Consider the following 23,878-nt stretch of genomic DNA (forward strand, 5'->3'; position numbering starts at 1 on the left):
CCAGTGCTGGGTGCGGTGGCTCACACGTGTAATCCCAGCACTTTGGGAGGCCAAAGAGGGCAGATCACCTGAGGTCAGAAGTTCAAGACCAGCCTGGCCAACATGGTGAAACCCTGTATCTATTAAAAATACAAAAATTAGCTGGGCCTGGTGGCAGGCACCTGTATTTGGGAGGCTGAGGCAGGAGAATCGCTTGAACCCGGGAAGCAGAGGTTGCAGTGAGCAGAAATCAAGATCGCACCACTGTATTCCAGCCTGGGCAACAAAGCGAGTCTTCTCAAACAAAAAAAAGGGGAGGGGGCACAGAACTTTGGGAAACTGTTTAATCTTTCTGTGGCTCCAAATCCTTATCTGTAAAATGGACAATAAAAGCACATATACTTTGTAAGGCTACCAGGAAGATTAAAATAGGTTACCATTTGTCAAGCACCTGGCAATTTTCCTCCCAAGTGAAGTTTTTAAGTGGAGAAGTGATTAATCAGGATATTTGGGTGTAGGCCCTGGAAACTGCATTGTAATAAGCTCCCAGCCTTCTGGTTTTTTGGTTTGTTTTGAGATGGAGTCTCACTCTGTCGCCCAGGCTGGAGTGCAATGGCATGATCTTGGCTAACCCCACCCCTGCCTCCCGGGTTCCTGCCTCAGCCTCCCGAGTAGCTGGGATTACAGGCATATGGCACCACACCCGGCTAATTTTTTTGTATTTTTAATAGGAATGGAGTTTTACCATGTTGGTCAGGCCAGTCTCAAACCTCTGACCTCATAATCCACCTGCCTCAGCCTCCCAAAATGCTGGGATTACACGTGTGAGCCACTGCGTGCATCCAAGCTCCTGGCCTTCTTATACACATGACAGTTTTGAGAATCTCTGATTTCAGGGATGTCAAGAGCTGCTCCTGTCATCTGGAGTTGAGTCTCACCGTTGGGCTTGAATGTACACAAGAGTGGGAACCTCTGCTCTTGAACTTGGGCTGCATCCACCTGATAGGCTGGGACTTGGGCTATGCCCTGAACAAGGCTGGCTGGTGCAACGATGCCCTCTAGAGGATGGATCAGGCCCAATCACCACCTCAGATTCAGGGCCTATCACTCGTCTCTCTTCCCACTTGGCCTTGGTGACAGACAGAGGCCCAGCTGATGTGTCTATCAGAACGACTTTATTTCAGTACACTGGGCCCCACCAGGCAATGTGGTTTGTGCGAGGCTGTGCGAGGGACAGGCTTGGGCTAAGAGAAGGGAGGTGAGTTGGTTAAGCGCACTGCAGTCCGCGGGGCGCTATATCGCTTTCACACACACCTGCTGCTGTGGCCCACACCTGGCAGGGGCCTTTGGTCATAGGACGGCGTGGGGGAGAACGCTGCGTGGAGTCTGGGATTGGGGTGGGTCAGAGGTGAGCGTGCCGGTGAAGACAGGCTGGCCCCAGCTTTGTACCATCTGGGTTGAAGGCCTTTGGATCACTCCTAGGAGTCAGGCCTGGCTCCATTAGCTCCTGGCACTCTGGTCTGGCCCTCTCCCTCCTTAACCAACCAGGTCCAAGGTCAAGAATGGCACAAAATCAGCCCAGAGGGGCCTTCCCACCTCTATAACCTAGTCCCCTGGTCAGCTACAGTGGCAAAAGGCAACTTGGTTAATTGCAGCTTTCTCCAGTCCTAAGGGCACGGGCTCTCCAACATCCCTCCCTTGCTTAGGGGCCTCTGCCAAAGAAAAATTCTACCTCCTGTTTCAGAAAATCTAACCAGCAACCAGCCTGTTGATTCCAGGGCAGTGAGCAAAAGGAAGAGGGAGAAAGAGGCTGGTGGGCATGTCTTTGAGTGTAGCTTCCAATCTCAAATGGTCCTGCAGCCTGTGGACCCTGTCTTCTCACCATCAGCAGGGAGAGGCGGGGCCCTGGAGGCTAGGCTAAGCTCAGGTGCTGTAAACATTAGTGAGGCAGGGTGGGAGGCAGCAAGTTCCCTCTCTCCAGCCCCTTACTGAACAAACACTTCAATAAATAAAACTGTCTGAAGATGGCATTGCAATAAGAACAGATGGAAAGCGAGGACCTGGAACCAGCAGGCGCCTTAAACTCTCCCAAGGCCCCCGGAAGGGGACTGGACTGGGAACATTAACTCTGCAGCCACTCAGAGGGAGGACTGTTCCTGCTCTCCTCCAGTGGCTGGTGTGGTCTTGTTCCCTGGTGAACATGAAGGCCTCCTGCTCTCTCCTGACTCCAGTCTCTGTAATAGCTCTTGGGGTGCTTTTCCAGCCTCCCAAACTAAAATGGCAACAAAATCAGACAGAACTCAACCCCAGCCCGTCTTCAATGTGTGGTCAGGAGGCATCGATAGCAGAGTGACCAGCAAGGGGAGGCAGCAGCTGCCTGGGGCCTCAGGGCATCCTGGGGGGTGGGGGTGAGGGTAGGGCCAGCCCAGCCTAGGATGGGCAGCAGCAAGGTCTCCCAGGGGGTGGCTTACCTCCCTCTCTCTCCCTGTGGTAGTAAACGAAGTCCCCCATAGCCAGCCAGAGGCCCACCTGAGGAGGGAGTGCAGCCTCTGCCAGCGCTCTTCCCTGTCAGGAGCCAGTTAGTGGTCAACCCCAGGCCTCAGGCTGTCACCATCGCAGGTAGTTCATCGTCCTTTCTGGGCCCGGGGTCCCTGGGCCACATGGCACTCGCATGCGCGCACACACTCGTACCCACACACGTACTCACACACACACAGGCAGTTCCTCGCAAACACTCCCGACTCAAGAAAGCGAGTTTTAAAGTGGAGTTAACTTCAGAGAGAGGTGAAGATGATGTCCCAACATTAGAAGGTTTTCCTGTGGATGGATCGGGCACCGTCTTCCTCATATTCCTTCTTGGAGACCCACATCTTCTTAAAGGTGTCCAGGGAGGCAAGGATGGAGCCCCTGGAGGAAGGAAACCAAGAGGAACGGTGTGAGAGAGAAGTGGGTGTGTGTGTGGAGCCTGCCAGTCCCCTAGGGTCAAATCAAATCAGAGTTTTCTTTAGAGGGACAGGGTGCTGAGGAGTTATCAGTGCCATCACTTCCTGTTACGTTCTCACTCCCAGAAGAGCTACTCACCCAATCCACGTGGAATACAGTCTCTCCTGAGGTGCAGATATCTGCAAAGGTGGGAGGAAAGTGCAATCTAAGACTTCCAGCCCTCCCGCTCTCTTTCCCTACAATGCTCCTCTCTCTGCCCAAGGCAGAGGATGCATTTCACATGACAAGCCTGAAGCTCTGGCCTCTCTGGAGGGCACTGTGGCCAGCCTGCCACTCATCTGGGAAAGCAGGTTTCCAGTGCCCACAGGTCCCAGGGAAGCTGGGGCTATCTGGGGCCAGGGAGAAGCAGACTTCGCTACAGGAACTGCACTCCTTCCTCTAGGATCTCCCCTCTCCGCAGATAGCCAACCCCCTTCGCCCATCACTAAGGCATCAGACTGTGTGGTAGGGAGCCACCTGGGTAGGGGGTACAGCAGCAGTAAAAGTCAGTCTCCTCTCAAGATCATAGTTTCCCTGAAAGATCACATGAAGGGCCCTCCACCTAGTACCCTGCCTCATCTGAGTATTAGAACTGCCTTCCTTTGGAGTGAAGAGGGAGAATAAGAACTCAGCCTCCCTGTGGCTGACCTAGACCTCAGGGTCAGTGTACAGGCTGGGAATCTGGTGCTGCTTATAGAGCCACGGCTGCCTGAAGAGCCTGGGCAAAGCCGGAGGGAAGCTACACTGGACGGCGCTCTGTCCATGGAGGCCCAGTTCCACCCAGGCCATGCCCCACCGTGCTCCTACCCTGATCTTCACGTCTTTTGGAGCTAGTTTCTTCACTTCACTCAGTAGTCTGTCACCAAAACCTGAATGGGCAGAAGAGGAGAACTTCAAGTCAGTTCACTGGGTGCCTGGAACCACAAGGAGCTGAACGTTTCCAGGGGGAGGGCTCCAAGAGCAAAGACCAACCTTTGAACAGGGTAGAGCCTCCTGACAGGACGATGTTGGAGAAAAGTGTGCGTCGCAGGTCCATGTCTGACTTCTGGATGGCGAACACCAGGACCTCGTGGATGCCTTCACTCTCCTCCCCGATCAAGTCTGGCCTGAAGAGCAGTTCAGGAGCCCGGAATCGGGAAGGACCAATCTGCAGGTAGGAGGGCCAACTGAAGAGGCTGGGGATGGGACCAAGGTCCCTTTGGGAGTGGGAATGGAAGACAACCCTCTGCACATCAGTTAGTAACTAGGTGGCTATGAAGGCCAAGTTCAAGACAGACTCTACATGTCAAGGGCTTGAAGGAACAAAGATAGGGCTCCTACAAACTAGTGAGGGGAGGCTCCTATATTTCATTCTCGCTCTGGCATTTTCCAGCCAAGAGATCTTTGGCATCAGTACATGGATTTATTTGCTCATGGAAACGTCCTATCAACGGAGGTTCAAGCAAGTGGCAACTCACCTACACTGTGCCCAGGTATGCAAGTGTGGTGAAGGATGGCACTAACCATCACACTTCCAAATCTCATACTGATGTGGGAAAATCCCTTAGGAGCTTCCTTCCCTCTAATGGGAGGGAGCAAAGTCCCTGCTGCCTCCTCTGCAGGAGACAGGGCCACTCATTCTCAGGAGCTCTGCTACTCCAGACAGAGGTATAAAGCAGGGGTTTCCAATTCCAGTGTGGCCCCGGCTTCCCCGGGCCCCACTGAAAGAAGAATTGTCTTGGGCCACACATAAAATACACTAACACTAATGATAGCTGCTAGGCTAAAAAAAAAAAAAAAATTGTGAAAAAAATCTCATAATGCTTTAAGAAAGTTTATGAATTTGTATTGGGCCTCACTGAAAGTCATCCTGGGCCATGTGCAGCCGGTGGGACAAGCTTGGTGTAAAGCTTGGCTTGCTGGACTCCAGCCCCTCATGGGAAATGCTGGTTGGGCCCAGAGCTTTTGTGGACCTAAGGGAACCAAAGGAAGAAGGCCGGCCACCTACCTCAATGGTGCTGCCATCAGGCAGGTAGTACTGAGCCTTCTCTGTCTCTAGCGTCTCATCCTTCTGGGGGTTTATGGATAAGTAGCAGGCTCTCTGCAGAACCAAGCATGACAGTCAGGCTGGCAGGAAACTTGGTGCATACCCAGTCAAATGCCCAGGGGAGGAACGTGCTGCTGCAGAAACATATCTAAACGCTGTGATTGCCCCAATGGTCACTACAGCTGCTGCCCAGAAGCAGGGGCTGGCTGGTCTCTGTTGGCCTTCACAGGGTGGCATTTGGCATATGAGTTCTTACCTGCTCCACCTTCCTGGGGGGCAAGCTTGGAAACCTGGCCTCTGGATCCTAGGTCTGAGACCACAGCCTAAGTTCAGCCAGGTCCAGGCATCTTTCTCCTACCCTCCTATGGTTCTGGTCCTACCCAGCTCAGTGGTTTCCCTATAGCCAGAGGTGGCAGGAGGGTTCAGTTTACTTACATTACAAAGACAAATGTATTAAATGTATTATGACTTCTTCAAGGATGTTAAAAAATAAAAAAACCAGGACCGATGTGGTAGCTCATGCCTGTAATCCCAGCACTTTGGGAGGCTGAGGTGGGCAGATCACTTATGGTCAGGAGTTTGAGACCAGCCTGATCAACATGGTGAAACCTCCTCTCTGTGAAAAATACAAAAATTAGTGGGGTGTGGTGGTGGGCACCTGTAATCCCAGCTACTTGGGAGGCTGAGACAAGAGAATTGCTTGAACCTGGGAGGTGCAGATTACAGTGAGCCGAGATCGCACCACTGCACTACAGCCTGGGCAAAAGAGTGAGACTCCATCTCAAAAACAAAACAAAACCCAATTTAATTTGCATATAAGGTATAAGAAACATAGAGAGCCCCTATGTAGCCATCACCCAATTGAAGAAATGGAAGCAGTTCCCTTTCCCCCAGCAAGATGGCTGCACATCAGGAAGGCAAATCTGTCAGTGTGAAGTGGGGGAGACCTGGCTGGGAAGAACAGGGTATCAGCAGGGACCCCCAGGCAGGTCACCAGGGTTCTGGCTGCTCTGCTCCAAACCCCCACTCCATCCCTAGGCCCAGGGGCAGCACTTACTTCCTTTATGGCCTTGACAATCTCAAACTCAGAGGATGAGTGGAAATCGTAGCCCTCCTTACGCAGGTAGAGGCGCAGGAAGCGAGAGACATCCCGGCCCGCGATGTCGATGCGCATGATGGAGTGGGGCATGGCAAAGCCCTCATAGATGGGCACAGCGTGGGTTACGCCATCCCCAGAATCCAGCACCACCCCCGTGGTCCTGCCTGTGGCATAACTGAAGCAAAGGGGCAAACCGTCACTAAGCACTGCCTCCTCAAGCTTGGAAGAAATACACTTCTTTTGAGTATTCAATGTTGGCTAAACTAAAGCTTGGGCCTGCCTATCTCCAGAGGCCTTAGAAGGGACTGGGTACTAAAGCAGCCTGAGTGTTGGAGCAAGCCATGAAACACCTGAACGGAAGGTGCTAAGCTTCTTCAAGTTCCCTCCCCATGCCCAGAAGAGCAGGCCTTCCTGTCTGAGATGGCCTGGCCTTCAGCTATTTCAGACACCCAGCCTAGGGGCCAGTTTTAAGTCTCTAGACAAAAGGCAAAACCCCTCAAATGCCTACAGGGGCCAGGCAGGAAAAGAGTAAAGAAAAATATGAATATTTTTCACTTTCATAAAAAATGAAGGCAGGAGGCCGGGTGTGGTGGCTCACGCCTGTAATCCCAGCACTTTGGGAGGCTGAGGCGGGCAGATCACGAGGTCCGGTGTTTGAGACTGCCTGACCAACATGGTAAAGCCTGTCTTAACTAAAAATATAAAAAACTTAGCCAGGTGTAATGGCGCACGCCTATAATCCTGCCATTCAGGAAGCTGAGGCAAGAGAATTGCTTGAACCCGGAAGGCAGAGGTTGCAGTGAGCCGAGATCATGCCACTGTACTCTAGCCTGGGTGACAGAGCAAGACTCTGTCTCAAAAAAAAAATAAATAAATAAAAATAAAATGAAGGCAGGAGATCCTGCCTTGCTGGTTTGAGAGCCCGGGGACCTTTGTCAGCCTCCCTCCAAAAAAAGGCAAGTAAGGTAACTGACACCCTGCTGAGTTGGGGGAGGCCAAGAGAGCATGGGCGAGTCGGAGGGCGTGCTTTCCAGCTCCATCTTAGCCACTCTTCAGCTCCAGCTGATTTCTGCCCTGTGGGAATATGTGCCGGCATTCCCAGATCATCCCATTTTTTTCAGAGAAGCCAACAATTTGGATTTTGATGGGATAGCTCTTGATTTTTAAACGCTAGCTCACAATTAGTTAATGTGGTCAAATAAATCCCATTGTAGGTCACCGTGGATGGTCTCTGCAGTAGGCCTCACCCTGGTGTGAGGTGGGGAAGGAGTGTGAGAGGAACCACGGGGCATGAGAATAAGGAATGTGGTGGCATTTGGATCATGGTTGTCTCAGGGGCCTGGCCGAGCAGCCAGCCACAGTTAGCACTGAATAATAAGTGGACACATTACAGGGGCCTCCAGGAAGAGCTGCTGCAGCATGTGGCTGCCTCAGCAGGCAGAGCCAAGGCCTTGGGGACCAAACCTGCTAGGAGTCCTGACACTGAGATATGGTCAATAGCAGCCACATGTCCTCCTCTGCTTTCAACTACAAAGCCTCAGTGCTCAGTTTCAGCAAAAGCCTCTCTCTCTTTCCCACCATCTTTAACCCTTCCCTAGCAGACGGGGCTCAAGTTACTCTGAACCATCCCAGAGGAGAGCCAGCCTCAGCTGTGCCAAAAGACTGCTTTCCCCGCAGGGGCCGAGCTAGCCAGCTGCTACTCACAGGCTGAGCACAGCTTGCATGGAGATGAAAAGAGCAGGCACGTTGAAGGTCTCAAAGAAAACTTCAGCAGCTCGTTCCCGGTTTTTTCGTGGGTTTAAAGGTGCCTCAGTCAGGAGCACAGGATGCTGGTGAAAGGAGCCAGGGAGACAATAAGGGCAAGGCCAGATTTCCACCCTCATTAGTCTTGGGGGAGAAGACCCTGACTTGCTGGTTTGAGACCCTGGGGACTTTTCTCAGCCTCCCTCCAAAAAAAGCCAAGCTGTGCCTGTCACCTATCCCTGCCCAAGGAGGTTTCTTAACTTTTCAAGTTAATGCCCTCTTTAAAATCTCTTTCTGTTCTGAGCTGTGGCCCCAACTTCCCTCCCTGTCCTCCAAGATTGTTATATAGGCCCCTGTGTCTACTGTGTATTTCCAACGGTCAAGTTGTGAAACTCTAAATTCTTCCCCCACTCTACTGCCTGCCACAGACCAGTACCAGTCTGTGGCCTGCTAGGAACCAGGCCGCACAGCAGGAGGTGAGTGGCAGGTAAGCCAGCACTACTGTCTGAGCTCCACCTCCTGTCAGATCATCCAAGGCACTAGATTCTCATAGGAGTGTGAACCCTACTGTGAACTGTGCATGTGAGGGATCTAGGTCGCATACTCATGAAGATCAAATACCTGATGATCAGAGGTGGAACAGTTTCATCCGGAAACTATCCCCACACCCCAAGCCCAACCCCCATAGAAAAATTGTCTTCCAAGAAACTAGTCCCTGGAGCCAAAAAGTTTGGGAGCCACTGCTTTAAAAAAAGACTCAAAACATCCCATTTGCACCTAGAAATTGATACACCTGGTTTGCACCTCTCTCTTTTTTTTTTTTTGAGACAGGGTCTTGCTCTGTCACCCAGGCTGGGAGTTGATCTTGGCTCACTGCAACCTCAGCCTCCCAAGCTCAAGCAATCCTCCCACCTCAGTCTTCCAAGTAGCTGGGACTAAGGCTCCCACCACCACACCTGGGCTATTTTTTTTTTTTTTTTTTTCATATTTTTAGTAGAGATGGTGTTTCACCATGCTGCCCAGGTTGATCTCAAACTCCTGAGCTCAAGAGAGCCACCCAAATTTCTGGGATTACAGGTGTGAGCCACAGCACCCAGTCTCCCTTTGCATTTTTGAATGGAGGGTTACTTCCTCAGAAGTTAATAAGCACAGGCTGCACACGGTGGCTCACGCCTGTAATCCCAGCACTTTGAGACGTGGAGGTGGATGGACTGCTTGAACACAGGAGTTTGAGACCAGCCTGGGAAACATGGCAAAACCTTATCTCTACAAAAAATACAAAAATTGGCCAGGCACTGTAGCTCATGCTGTAATCCTAGCTACTTGGGAGGATAAAGCAGGAGAATCATTTGAATCCAGGAGGTGGAGGTTGTAGTGAGCCTAGAACATACCACTGCACTCCAGCCTGGATAACAAGAGCAAAACTCCACTGTAAAAAATAAAAAAAAATATTTTAGCTGGGGGTGGTGGGATGTGGTGCTGAGATGGGAGGATTACTTGAGCCCAAGAGGTTGAGGCTGCAGTGAGCTATTGCACTCCAGTCTGGATGAGAAGTTAATGAGCATAGGCTCTGAATTCTAAAAGACATAGGTTTGAGTCCCATCTGTATTCTTTATTCACGAAGTGACCTTGGAAACATGAGTTGGCTTTTCTGAACTTGTTCTCTTGTTTGTAAAATGAGATAATACTACCTATATCTCATAGGAATGGTGTTAAGTTTAAATTTGAATATGCCTGAAAAGCAAATGGCTCCAACACTCTTGGCAGTTATCATCATCCTCCTCATCATCTCTAGGGTAGGAATTTGACCCAGCTTTGCATAACCCACAGGAGTGCCCCACACATGGGATCCTCACCTCCTCTGAGAAAGTCTGCAGCTGGTCCTTAGAATAGACATATTGCCAGATGCGTTCCATGTCGTTCCAGTCCTTGACGATGCCATGCTCCATGGGATAGCGGATGGAGAGCAGCCCTCGGTGCTCCTGGGAAAAGAGAACGGGGCTTGTAGCAGCAGTCAGGCTCTGCCTAGGACCCTGCTCTCCCAAGACTGAGCAGTGCAAGCTGAATCACTTGCAAAAAAGCCTCAGCTTCCTGAGCTCCTACCCTGCTGTGCTTGCCCAGGGCTAAGGGTGGGCACTCATTCTCCAAGTCTATATACTGTTTGCTGCAAACTACTCTCATTCCCGAGGAGCTGGCAAAGCAGGGGGCTTCTGCATTTCCATGGGCCCTCAGGTGCCTCCAGGGCGAGTGACAGGAGGAACCTTCCTCAGTGCCTGGTTCCAGGACACAATTTCCTGGCTTCCACTTCTGGGCCTCAGCAGTTGAGGCCAAGGATGGCAACAGTGATTCTGCTGTTCTGCTTACAAGAGGCTGCATGAGGGCTCTGCCAAAGCTGTGCTAATTAACTCATCCCTAGGGTACACCAGCCAGGATCTCCCCACTGCATTTTTTTTGCAAAAAAAATAGCAAACAGTCAATTTGATCACTGATAAGTCACTGACAGAATACAGAGGGTAAAATCCATGTTTTCTAGACTGGTCTCAGTGTTTCCCAAAGTGGGGTTCCAGATATTTCTTCTCCAAGACCACAGGCTGTTTCTGGGAAAAATAAACCAAAAAGGGAGATTTTCAGAGAAAGTTGCTCCTTTTACTTATGGGTGTGTCCAAATGTTGGGACGTGTCCCATGTGGTGAATAATGAAGGTCCTCTGCTGGCTTGAGGCTTGTTCTGCAGGCCTGGGAATTACCTCAGCTTTGGGGCCAATGAAGATGTCACCTTCGAGGGCTCCTGCCATGACACGAACGTGCTTGGGTCGGCCCACACTAGAAAAGAGAGTGAGGAGGACCATCATTTTTCATTTCATGACAGAACACGGGAAGGATGTATAGATGCACATACACACTCAAATTCTACTGAGATTATCTTTGAGGAGTGAGGTCACAGTTGATTTTGATTTTCTTCTTTCTACTTTTCTGTATTTTCCACAATTTCTAAAATGAACATGTATTATTTATATATTATTTCATTTTTTTTATATTTATTATAAATTATGAAAACAAATTTTTAGAGTATTCAATACCTTTAGTTCTCCTCTTTCCCCAGTGTATGTACAGATCAACAAAGCTAAGAAAATGAGAATTTCTTTTTTTTTTTGAGACGGAGTTTCACTCATGTTACCCAGGTTGGAGTGCAATGGCGTGATCTCGGCTCACCGCAACCTCCGCCTCCTGGGTTCAGGCAATTCTCCTGCCTCAGCCTCCTGAGTAGTTGGGATTACAGGCACACACCACCATGCCCAGCTAATTTTTTGTATTTTTAGTAGAGACGGGGTTTCACCATGTTGACCAGGAAGGTCTCGACCTCTTGACCTCGTGATCCACCCGCCTCGGCCTCCCAAAGTGCTGGGATTACAGGCTTGAGCCACTGCGCCCGGCCGAAAATGAGAATTTCTAAATGAGTGATTAACTCAAAAAATGTTAGTGTCCTTAGTCCCCTTCCCAGGACCTCTAAGTAAAACTGATGCTGGGCTGGGCTCAGTGGCTCATGCCTACAATCCCAGCACTTTGGGAGGCCAAGGCAGGTGGATCATTTGAGGTCAGGAGTTTGAGGCCAGCCTGGGCAACATGGTGAAACCCTGTTTCTACTAAAAATACAAAAAGTAGCTGGGCATGGTGGCACATCTCAGCTACTTGGGAGGCTGAGGCATGAGAATTGCTTGAACCCAGAAGGCAGAGGTTGCAGTAAGCCGAGATTGCACCACTGCACTCCAGCCTGGGCTACAGAATGAGACTTTGTCTTAAAAAAACAAAACCAAAATAAACTGTGATGCTACAGATCAGACAGATAGCCTCTTCCTTTCCCTCCTCCTTTATGCCCTTCCTCTAAGCCTCTATGCTCTTCTCCTGCCTGCAGTCTCTGAGCCTTAGAAGGAAAGCCCTGAGAAACTCCTTCTCATTAAGATGGTAGGTGGGTTAGCCTGGGCACGGTGGCTCACGCCTGTAATCCCAGCACTTTGGGAGGCCGAGGCAGGTGAATCATGAGGTCAGAAGATTGAGACCATCCTGGCCAACATGGTGAAATCCCATCTCTACCTCTAAAATACAAAAATATCAGCAGGACATGGTGGCACGTGCCTGTAGTCCCAGCTACTCAGGAGGCTGAGGCAGGGGAATCGCTTGAACCCAGGCAGCAGAGGATGCCATGAGCCAAGATCATGCCACTGTACTATATAGCCTGGGTGATAGAGCAAGACTCCATCTCAAAAAAAAAGAAAAAAAGGAAAAAAAAAGATGGTAGGTGGGTTAAATGTTAATCCGCAGCCTGGGTGACAGGAGAATTTTTATAAAAGGGCTCCACAAAGAGGCAATCATCCAAAGCAATGTTGCCAATCATACAATTTTTAGCATCAGATAAAATCATATTTTTAAAAAGAGGTTTCTTGTCTGTGCCTCTCAAATTGTACCATGTAGACAACTGTTTTCCTTTGTTGACGCCAACCCAGCTTCTGTCCCATATAGTGCTGGCCCTATAACAAAGCTGACAAACCTCCCAAACGTCTAAGCTACAGAATGACTTACTAGTTTGGAAAGCAGTATTTGGGGATCTGATCACCAGCAAAACCAGCTTTAATCACACCGGATCCCTGAGGAAAGAAGAGAGAGAATGAGGAGTCAGAACTATTACAAAAGCAAGAGAAATACATTATTACATGGTACTATTTGTATTTAAGAAAAAGAAAGTGGCCAGGTGCAATGGCTCACACCTGTAATCCCGGCACTTTGGGAGGCAGAGGCGGGCAGATCGCTTGTGGTCAGGAGTTCGAGACCAGCCTGGCCATCATGGCGAAACCTTGTCTCTACTAAAAATAAAAATTTAGCCGGGTGTGTTGGCGTGCACCTGTAGTTCCAGTTACTCAGGAGGCTGAGGTGGGAGAATCACTTGAACCTGGGGGGCAGAGATTGAAGTGAGCCAAGATTGTGCCAGTACACTCCAGCCTGGGTGACAGAAGAAGACTCTGTCTCACAGAAATTTTTTTAAAAAAGGTCTAATATTTGTATATAATATATACACTTATTTGAACCTAGAAAAAGGTGAATGCACACCAAAGGGAGGGAAGTGGAAACAGGATGGTGATGAGGATTTTCACTGTATACTCAACATTGTGTGATTTTTCTGAAGTCTTTGACTTTTCTACATTGAACATGTTTTGCTTTGGGAATTCAAAATACTAGTAATAAAGGAAAGAAAAAGACAGAAAACCTGAGGAAAGAAGAAAGTACCTAAAAGCATCAACGCAGCCAAGTTCAAGAACATAAGGTGGGAAAAGCACATGATTCCTTGTTATACCACCCTGGGTGCTTTTACCCACTTTCCTGGCTTAGGCCTGAACTCTCCCGGCCTCTGTGACAGACACCGCCTTGAGCATTATCATGCTTGAAACAGACTCCCATGGAACATGTGATGTCTGGTTATTATTGCAGGGGCAGAGCACTATGCTTTGGGAGATTTTTGTTGTTGTTGTTGTTGTTTTTTACTATGCTTTCCTTTTACTCCTTGGTCTCCTGATGGTAAAGAGCAACAAAGCCCCAAAGCTTCGTCTGAGAATAGAAGGGAACCATAGTCCTGCTGCTCCAGTACTTGGTATGTTGAGTAAGGTGTTCAGAAAAGAATCTGAGTTCCCCCTGCATCTTACGTGCCACCCAGGGCCCAATCAATGTTAAATATTGACTCTAGACACAGAGACCAACCCTGTGCAGGACAGATGTCCAGGCTTAATATTGCTTATAGATACATCCTGTCCTCTTTCTTCCTAGCTCTTCTACCACCACACCTGATATCCTCACCTTTCTAACCCACCATGGTTTGCGGCTGCACCCATAACTAGGGTAAGCCTTTTCCTGCTGCCTGTTGACCAATCTCCTGGGGTGGAGTGTGGTATTTCCAGACCCCACTCTGCAAGCGGTAAACATACCAGGAGACACAAAGTAGCCAAGGTTATCTGCACCAAAGGCTTCCCTGCAACACGCCTGCTTCCCTCCTTGTCTCTTTTTCCTGCTCTTCTGCAGGAGAAGGGGAGTGAGACTGGCCATCCTGGTGTCTGTCTCTGGCAAGACAGAGGCTAGTGGAGGAAGCAAGTGATTGAAGGAGTCAGGCGGCTCATGCCTGTAATCCTAGCACTTTGAGAGGCCAAGGCAGGCAGATCACATGAGGCCAGGGAGTTCAAGACCAGCCTGGCCAACATGGCAAAACCCTGTCTCTACTAAAAATACAAAATTATCCGGGTGTGGTGCTACACATCTATAATTCCAGCTACTCAGGGAGGCTGAGGCAGGAGAATCACTTGAACCTGGCAGGCAGAGGTTGCAGCGAGCCGAGATCGCACCACTGCATTCCAGCCTGGGAGAAAGAGTGAGACTCCATCTCAGAAAAAAAAAAAAAAAAAAAAAGAAGTGGTTGAAGAGCAGAGAAAGTGGTATGAGAGGAGAGCAGGGCAGCCAGTTCTTTAAGAGAACAGGAACCTTTGCCAACAGAAGAGACAGAAGGCAATGTGCAAACTCATTGGTCTGGGCAGTACAACAAGGAGCCTGAAAGAGGTGCAGCTGCTGCGTGAGCTGAAAGACTGGAAAGGAGGGGGAACCTGCCTACAAACCCAAGGGCTCTGAGAGCAAGGCACGGACAGGCAAGAAGGGAACTCCTAGAACCTGTTTGCTCAGGCTTCCAATGATTGCTCATTGCCTTCATCTGGGTGTGGTGAGGCCAACAGACTAATTGGGTCTCCCAGCAGAGGTTAAAAACAAGAGAGGATGAGATCTGTCCTTCAGACCCTGGATATTTTTAAGAGATGATTTTCCTGGGTATTTGATTTTTAGTTTACTAGCAAAAGGACTAGAGTCTGGGTAAACAGGCAGATTATGATGTCAGATTCATTTTTTTTTCTCTGTCCTTCCCAGCAAGAGTTCAAATATCATTGCCTTCCTCCCGAAGAAAAATCCCCAGTTGGAATTAATGATCCTCTTCCTATTATCTCACAGCAAATCACCATTACCTGCACCACGAGGTGGCATGCACTTCCTTCTGCTTTCTATTACAATGTAAAGTTTCCACTTTTGTCTCTTTTCAGTTGAAGTTCCTTAAGGTAAGAGAGTACACTTCAGCAGTATCTGGCATTTGCTGGGTACTCAACAGATTCTGGCTGAGTAAAATTAAAATCATGTGCAAGTGACTGGCAGCTAGAACCTAAAGCATGGAACCTGAATGACCAGCTGAAATGCCAGATGCCCCAGGCAGAGGCAGTTCAGAAAAGGGGAAAGCGGCACTGGGAGTGATGCACAAGGTGGAACCAGACCCAGCATGTCCCTGTAGCCCCCAGGCAGGCCTGCCAGGCCAGTCATAGTGTGAAGAATCAGTGGAGAATGAGCAGCTGAGCTGCCTTAATTCTGCTCAAGCCATACAAATTCTGCTCAAGAGCATACAAAACGGTTATGTCCATTTCTTAACAGTATTTACAACTAGGACCTGTGCACTTGGCAAATGAGCTGCCAGTCTTTGTTATTTACCCTGGCAAAGCCAAATGAAAAAATGCCTGGTGGAGCCTTCGTGAGTACTCTCGGCCAGGTGCGGTGACTCATGCCTGTAATCTAAGTACTTAGGGAGGCCGAGGCAGGCAGATCACTTTGAGGCCAGGAGTTTGAGACCAGCCTGGCCAAAATGGAGAAACCCCATTTCTACAAAAAATACCAAAAAGTTAACCAGGCATGGTGGTGCATGCCTGTACTCCTAGCTACGTGGGAGGCTGAGCTGGGAAGATTGCTTGAGCCCGGAAAATTGAGACCAGGCTGCACAAAATGGTGAAGCCCCATCTCTACAAAAAATACAAAAATTAGCTGGGCATGGTGGTACGTGCCTGTGCTCCCAGCTAATCAGGAGGCTGAGGTCAGAGGATCACTTGAGTCTGGGAGGTCAAGGCTGCAGCAACCTGTAATTACACTCCTATACTACAGCCTGGATGCCAGAGTAGGATCTTGTCTCAAAACAAACAAGCCAAACAAAAATTATGGCTGGGTGCAGGGGCCCACACTTGTCATCCCAAGACTTTGAAAGGCAGATACAGGTCGCTTGAGCCCAGAAGTTCGAGACCAGCCTGGACAACATTGATTGATTGATTGATTGGGATGGAGTCTGGCTCTGTCACCCAGGCTAAAATACAGTGCCGCCATCTTGGCTCCCTCCACCTCCTGGATTCAAGTGATTCTCCTGTATCAGCCTCCCGAGTAGCTGGGATTACAGGTGTGCACCACCATGCCCGGCTAATTTTTGTATTTTTAGTGTAGACGGGGTTACCATGTTGGCTAGGCTGGTCTCAAACTCCTGATCTCAAGTGATCCACCCGTCTTGGCCTCCCAAAGTGCTAGGATTACCTGGCCACCGCATCCAGCCTACAAAACATTTAAAAATTATCCAGGCATGGTGGCGGGGTTCTGTAGTTCCTGCTACTTGGAAGGCTGCACCCAAGAGGTCAAGGCTGCAGTGAGGCGTGATCTTGCCACTGCACTCCAGACTGGGCAACACAGTGAGTTTCTGCCTCAAAAAATATATATAAAAAATTCACCAGATCTCATGAGACTTAAGAAAATTATTTAAAAAGCCGGGCGCGGTGGCTCAAGCCTGTAATCCCAGCACTTTGGGAGGCCGAGGCGGGTGGATCACGAGGTCAAGAGGTCGAGACCATCCTGGTCAACACGGTGAAACCCCGTCTCTACTAAAAATACAAAAAATTAGCTGGGCATGGTGGCGTGTGCCTGTAATCCCAGCTACTCAGGAGGCTGAGGCAGGAGAATTGCCTGAACCCAGGAGGTGGAGGTTGCGGTGAGCCGAGATCACGCCATTGCACTCCAGCCTGGGTAACAAAAGCGAAACTCCCTCCCAAAAAAAAAAAAAAAAAAAAAAAAAAGAAAGAAAATTACTTAAAAAGAAAAAGAAAAAAATTCAAAATATATAATCAATTTTTAAAAAATCAGAGTATCTGGCAACACTAGGCCCATATTCCTGCATGGGGACAGCTGGATAGAAATGAGAAGCAGTTAGCACTTTGGTCAGGCATGGTCAGTTCAATGCACCTTTCAGAATTCCCACCCCAGAAGAGGTGCCTTTCAGGCTATTCTCTCTCATCTCTTTTCCTATATTTCCATTCCTGCCTGGCTTCTGCAGGCATTGAGTTTGAGATCCCTATTCTAGGTATTTCTAGCCACTAATTAGTGATGTTTCTTCTTCCACATGGTATTTGATTTCTTTTTTACCCTCAGAGGACGTAGCTCAGTGTGAAGCACATCCTTGGCTTGCAAAATATACATAATTGTACAGTGAAAATATCTTTTTTTTTTTTTGACATAGAGTCTCACTCTGTTGCCCAGGCTGGAGTGCAATGGTGAGATCTTGGCTCACTGCAACCTCTGCCTCCCAGGTTCAAGCGATTCTCCTGCCTCAGCCTCCTGAGTAGCTGGGACTACAGGTGCCCGCCACCATACCCGGCTAATTTTTGTATTTTTAGTAGAGATAGGGTTTCACCGTGTTGGCCAGATGGTCTCGATCTCTTGACCTTGTGATCTACCCACCTCGGCCTCCAAAAGTGCTGGAATTACAGGCGTGAGCCACCACGCTCGGCTATGAAAATATCTTTGTAAGTCACCTCTTCTTCACCTTTTCTGTGAAGCTAGGGATGGATTCTTGCTGAAGCTGTACAACCAACAGCCTGAATGTCACACTGCAAGTGACAGTGTTACATAAACACATTGACTTCATTTCCTCAGCTAATTCTAGTGTTGCTAAAACTTAAGTGAATCAGCATTAGTAGAATCAGAAGAGCTGGTGATAAATTGTAAAAAAATATTTGAGACAATTAGTGAAATCTGAACATTGACTAGATAACTGATAAGATTAAGAGATTCTTGTTAATTTGATTAGGTGTGATAATAGTATAATATGTTTTTAAATGAGTGTGGGACTGGGCACAGTGGCTCACGCCTATAATGCTAGCACTTTGGGAGGCTGAGGCAGGCAGATCCCTTGAGGCCAGGAGTTCGAGACCAGACTGGCCAACATGGCAAAACCCTGTCTCTACTAAAAATACAAAAATTAGCTGGGCACAGTGGCATGTGCCTGTAGTCCCAGCTACTCGGGAGGCTGAGGCAGGAGAATCGGTTGAGCCCAGAAAGCATCACTGCACTCCAGCCTGGGTGACAGAGCGAGTTTCTATCTCAGGAAAAAAGAAATGTGGGAGAGGGAAGTGGGCAGGAATGTAGTTCAAATGATTGGCCAAGAGTTTATAACTGTTACAGCTAGGCGACAGGATATATGGATATTCCTTACACTATTCTTTCTCCTTTTGTATGTTTGAAATTGCTATAATAAAAAGAGATAGCAATAGATGATAGCACTTAAGTAAACTTTCAAAACACAAACAGCACACTCCCTCCCCCACACAAACTTAAAATACACATGTACATAAAATCATGGGTGAATCCAGGCATGGTGGTTTGCTCTGGTACTCCCAGCTACTTAGGAGGCTGAGGCAGGAGGATTGCTTGAGCTCAGGAGTTTGAGGCTGCAGTGAGCTATGACTGCAGCACTGCAACCTAACCTGGGTGACAGAGTGACACCTCATCTCTAAAAAAAAAATTAAAAACAAATAATAATCAAAAATTTTAAAAATATCATGGGTGGAAAGGAGCACATTTTTTTTTTTTTTTTAAAGAAATGGGGTCTTGCTCTATTGCCCTGGCTGGTCTTGAACTCCTGAGCTCAAACAATTCTCCTGACTTATCTTCCTGAGTTGAACAGGAGCACAATTTTATCATGATGGTTATTTTGGGGGTTATTTGTGAAACAGAAAGGATAGGGTCGCCAGTTGCAGTGGCTCATGCCTATAATCCCAGCACTTTGGGAAGCTGAGGTGAGAGGATTGCTGCAGCCCAGGAGTTCTAGACCTGCCTGGGCAACACAGAGAGACCCCATTTCTACAAATTAAGGGGAAAAAAATGCTGAGCAGAGTGGTACATGGCTGTAGTTCCAGCTACTTGGGAGGCTGAGGTGGGAGGACTGCTTAAGCCTGGCAGGTTGAGGCTGCAGGGAGCTGTGATTATGCCGCTGAACTCCAACCTGGGCAACAAAGTGAGACCTTGTCTCAAAAAAAAAAAAAAAAAAAAAGATAGCGTTGTAGAGGGGTACAAAGAGTCTTCAATTATTTCTGTAATGTTTTATTTCTTCAAAACATGAAGGTGGATGAGTACATTGAAGCAAAAAAATACCAAAGCAAATATGGCAACATGTCAATATTTATTAAATCTGGGTAGTAGACAAATGCTACCTGGGTGCTTGTTATATTCCACACTGAATTTTTCTGTATGTTTAAAGCATCTGTCTATTTTTGTTTGTTTCTTTGTTTTTAAAAAGGGGGCTGAAGCAGCACAACATCCAAAGCAAAACAAGCAAATACTTAGCTTATTGTTAAATCTCCGAAGATCAACATGTTCCTGCATTTAGGTCCATATAGTCACAAAGACAGTTTGAAGTTTGACAAGAATGTTGATCCATTTTAGGTTTAAGGCAAAACTATAAACTTAAGAGTTTTTGTTTGTTTGGTTTGTTTGTTTGTTTTAAACAGTCTGAAGTGAGGTGCACCATCTCACTGCAGCCTCAAACTCCTGGACTCAAGTGGCCATCCTGCTTCAGCCTCCCACAGGTCATCCCTCCAAGCCTGGCTAACTTTTTTTTTTTTAAAGTATAGATGAAGTCTCACTATGTTGCTCAGGCTGGTCTCCAATTCCTGGGCTCAAATGATCTTCCAGTCTTGGCTTTCCAAAATGCTGGAATTACAGTAGTGAGCCACCATGTATAGCCTGGATGTTAGCAGATTTAAGTTTCAGAATAAACATGGAATTATGATCAAAGTGTAGTCCTCAAAATGTGGTCTAGGAGCTGCTCTTATCTTACACCATTATCTATGATATGCCTTTGAGAAGAAATGATTTATATTTGGTTTTAAAAAATACCTATCATTATAAAGCTTCTTAGGTGATTTTTAAAAATACCTATCATTTTATTATTGTCATTAAAACACACACCTGCCTACCCCTCCATTTTCCTCATTAAATTCTGATGAACTGACTTGATACTAGAGTAGGATAAAAGGAATGGTCACAATTGTCTTATGATTGGGAAAGTCTGTGAACCTAATGGGACTCTCCCTGCTTTCTCTCTCCTGCATTCTTTTAATTACACTCTCCTGAGTCTGTAAATAAAGTGTAGCAACATGTTAAGCTATGGAGTTAATAAATCTAGTGACACATTTGAAATAATGTTTCCTATACATCTACCACCTTGAAAATAATAAAAGCCCCCACCCCAAATGTTAAACAGCAAGAACTACCTGAGACCGAGATCTAAAAATGCGGCTGATATTCGGCAAATACTAATAGGAAAATGACTTAAGTTTCTCCTACTTCACCTTTTGGCAGAATTATTGCCATAATAAAGGACATGTTTTCCCAGAGGGAAAAACAAAAAAGACAAGTCAATTCTTTAAATCTTGAAACTAAAAATGTATCACTGCTGTAATGCATTTCCAAACATACTACCAGGAAAGAGAAAGAAAAAAACTAAGAAGCATTAGTGTAAGTGATGTTAAAGAAAATGGCAAGAGATGGAACTCCTGCCCAGCAATTCAAGAAGCAAAGGAGCTGGTGGGATGGACAGATTGTTCCTTCTGCATTGCTGATGAAAACAGGAAATTGAATTTCTATATATGTTTCTTTTTTACAACTAAGAATAAGGCAGAAGTAGCACAAAGAGACTGGCTAAAGACAGAAATCATAGTGCTCTCCGAAAATCAACATCGAGAACAAAGAGTCCTACTCAATCCTCTGCAGTAATGCAGTAATTAACTAGAGGAAACTCCCCATCTTTTCTTTATTTAGGAATATCTTTGTTACTGTGATAGAGATACTCAGTCATTCATCCAATCACCCATCAATCCAATGAAAAAACATTTATTGAGCACACAGAAGTGCCAGACCCTAGGTACTGTGTGTGTGGAGAGAAGTGGGCTGAAGTGAGACTAAAAGAATATCAACTTTTAAAAAATTTTTCTTGGCCCGGCGTGGTGGCTCACGCCTGTAATCCAAGCACTTTGGAGGCCAAGGCTGGCAGATCACCTGAGGTCAGGAGTTCAAGACCAGCCTGACCAACATGGTAACACCCCATCTTTTAAAAAGAAATAAAAATTATAAATTTAAAAAAGGAAAATAGGTAATTTTTTTATAAATTAAAAAAATTAAATTAAAAAAAATTTTTTAAATAATCTAGTGAGAGAGATAAGAAAATCTTCTCAAAAATGAGGTATCTGGGCTTGGTGTGGTGGCTTATGCCTGTAATCTCAGCACTTCCAGAGGCCGAGACAGGTGGATCATTTGACGGAATGAGTTAGAGACCAGCCTGGCCAACATGGTGAAACCCCGTCTCTATTAAAAATACAAAAATTAGCTGGTGTGGTGGAGCACATTTGTAATCCCAGTTACTTGGGAGGCTGTGGCAGGAGGATCGCTTGAACTGGGAAGTGGAGGCTGCAGTGAGCTGAAATTGTGCCACTGCACTCCACCCTGGGCAACAAAGTGAGACCCTGTCCCCTCCACCCCGCCCCCCCCGACCAAAAAAAAAAAAAAAAAAAAAAAAAGAGGTGTCGATAGGCACAGTGGCTCAGGCCTGTAATCCCAGCACTTTGGGAGGCCAAGGTGGGAGAATCGCAGCGGCCTGGCCAGCATGGTGATATGCCGTCTACAAAAAATTTACAAAAATTAGCTGGGCATGGTGGTGCATGCCTGCAGTCCCAGCTACTTGGGAGGCTGAAGGGGGAGGATCACGGATCACTCAAACCCAGGAAGTTGAGCCTACAGTAAGCTGTGATTGCGCCACTGCATTTCAGACTCTGCAACAGACTGAGACCCTGTCTCCAAAATAAAGAAAGAAAAGAAAAAAATAAAGTGTCTCATTGAGCTCAATTCTGCCCCTTTCGAGGAGGAAGCCATACCCCTGGAGAGGAGAAGGTAACGAAAACAACAACAAAAACATCTTACTTGGAAAAAGCGAGCAACCTGGAACTGGATGTCAGTCTGATGACTGGCTCCTCAATTCCTAAACTGGGTGGGTGGCTTGAATACTGTTATTTAACATCCCTGCATACACTGGGGATAGTAATTCCTATCTACCTAACAGAGCTGAAGCTTAAACGGGAAAAAACATTGTAATATGCCTAAGGTCCGAAGAGCTGAATCAACAGAGAGAATCTGACAGAGCTTACGACAGAGGGAACTGTTGGTTTTGCCTCAATGGAGGGACCTACAAGGGACACAGAAAGGGATCAGTCAGTCTGAGTGGGACCAAAGCTTTGAATCAAAGGCAGAAATGCAGTCGTTTTACAATTTTCTCCTTTCCCCTCAACATAAGAGCAGTATTTAGATTCTATTGGTCATTACTGATGCTTCTGCGTGGGGGTGCTTGTAAAAGGAATGACGAATAAAACACTGTATTTAGGGCACCTCTGCTGTGTGACCTTGGGCTCACGTTACGTCTTCGCGCTTCGGTTTTCTCAGCGGTAACACGAGGATCAAAATTCCTTTTAAACTATGAGTCCAGTTTTTGTGAAAATCCAACTCGAATGTATGTGAAAACGCCCTGGAAGCGCTAGAGCGCCAGGCAAGTATTAAGTTTGGTAATTTTTTTCTCCCTAAGAACTAGGCGTTCCGAAGAGGAAGACAACCTCTCTGCTTGCTTTGTCACCCTCCTTTCTTCTCGACCTTTATCAACTTTGTAATTTACAATCACAGTAATAGCTGACATCCTACAGCAGTTTCTGGCACCAGATTTTCGGGCCCCACCCAGATCCACACTACCAAGCCGCCGCGCCGGCTGAGACAGAAGGAAAAACTTAGCAGCTCTCCACCCGCGGGCGGGACCTCGCCTTTAGGCCCAACCACCCGGAGTTCCAGAAGCCAATCCCCAAAACCCTGGAGCACTGCCCCGCCCCTTCGAGAGGGAAAACAATATGGCGGCCAGAAAGAACGACAGGGGCGCGAGCCAATCACCACAGACGCCTAGCCTCATCCGGCTAGGCCCAGAGGCGGGATCATCGGCTAAGATGGACAGCCAGAGCAGCCAATAGAGCGATTGGGAGAGGGCGGGCGACAGGCTCTCACACAGCGGTTAAGGCCCCTACAGCCAAGGGCCCAAGAACCGGCTTGGACCATAACCCTTTCCTTTATCCACTCCAGAGTTCTCCATCCCACTTTTGCTGGCTGGTCGCCTTGCTTGCAAACTATGATGAGGGGAGGAAGGAGGCGGCGGTGGCTGAACCCGCCTGACAGGCCGGGGCCAGTGACAAAGAGCCGGCTGCTCAGGGTGAACCCCGGGAAGCGATCCTTTCAAGGAGAGCCCAAGTCCCCCTATAGATAGGAAAGACGCAACTCACGTTGTCGATCACGACAGGCTGGTTGGCGATCACATCGTAGGACTCCATGGCAGAGGAATCTCTCCTTCTGGAGAAGGAACTGCCAGCCGGGTCCGCCGCTAGCGCCACTGTCACGCATGCGCAGTCTAGCCGCCGGTTCAGGGCGGCGAGGGAGCGGCCCGACCTCGCCTCTGAAGAACTACAATTCCCAGCACGCCTTGCGCCTATGTTAGCGGTCTCGCTTGCTTTGGTGACCGCCTAGTTTAAGACTGGGAGTCGCATTTCCGATGCACAGTACCCTGGGGTTTGTGGTCTCCCTAGATTAAATAGACAGAGACACAGGTTGATGGTCACGTTGCTTGCCTGGATCTGTAGTTACTTTGAAGAAGTTCGCAGTGCATGCTGAGGTATGTAGTCTTCTCGAGTACTTGTCTGTAGTTCGGTTTGGATTGGTCATAATAAATGGATGTTTGGATTTTGCAGATCAGTCCTGCCACTCCCCACAATGTTCCCTTAGACAATGTGAGGTTCTCATGTTTTTATTTGGGTCTATA

The 23,878-nt window shown here is 47.8% G+C and overlaps 1 protein-coding gene across 1 annotated transcript; it reads right to left on the reverse strand.

Annotated features, from left to right (window-relative positions):
- Window positions 1-1,132: 1,132 nt before the first annotated feature.
- ACTR1A (actin related protein 1A) lies at window positions 1,133-23,568 on the reverse strand. The gene is made up of 11 exons (XM_032281455.1): window positions 23,346-23,568; window positions 12,406-12,470; window positions 10,575-10,650; window positions 9,686-9,811; window positions 7,791-7,915; window positions 6,045-6,261; window positions 4,949-5,041; window positions 3,934-4,108; window positions 3,769-3,830; window positions 3,061-3,101; window positions 1,133-2,886 (listed from the first exon to the last, which is right to left on the reverse strand). The coding sequence occupies exons 1-11, from the start codon at window positions 23,391-23,393 to the stop codon at window positions 2,784-2,786; spliced, it is 1,131 nt and encodes a 376-aa protein (XP_032137346.1). The 5' UTR covers window positions 23,394-23,568; the 3' UTR covers window positions 1,133-2,783.
- Window positions 23,569-23,878: the final 310 nt, after the last annotated feature.

Source organism: Sapajus apella, unplaced genomic scaffold, assembly GCF_009761245.1.
Source record: "Sapajus apella isolate SASKATOON/1434 unplaced genomic scaffold, GSC_monkey_1.0 scaffold13, whole genome shotgun sequence".
Classification (NCBI taxonomy): domain Eukaryota; kingdom Metazoa; phylum Chordata; class Mammalia; order Primates; family Cebidae; genus Sapajus; species Sapajus apella.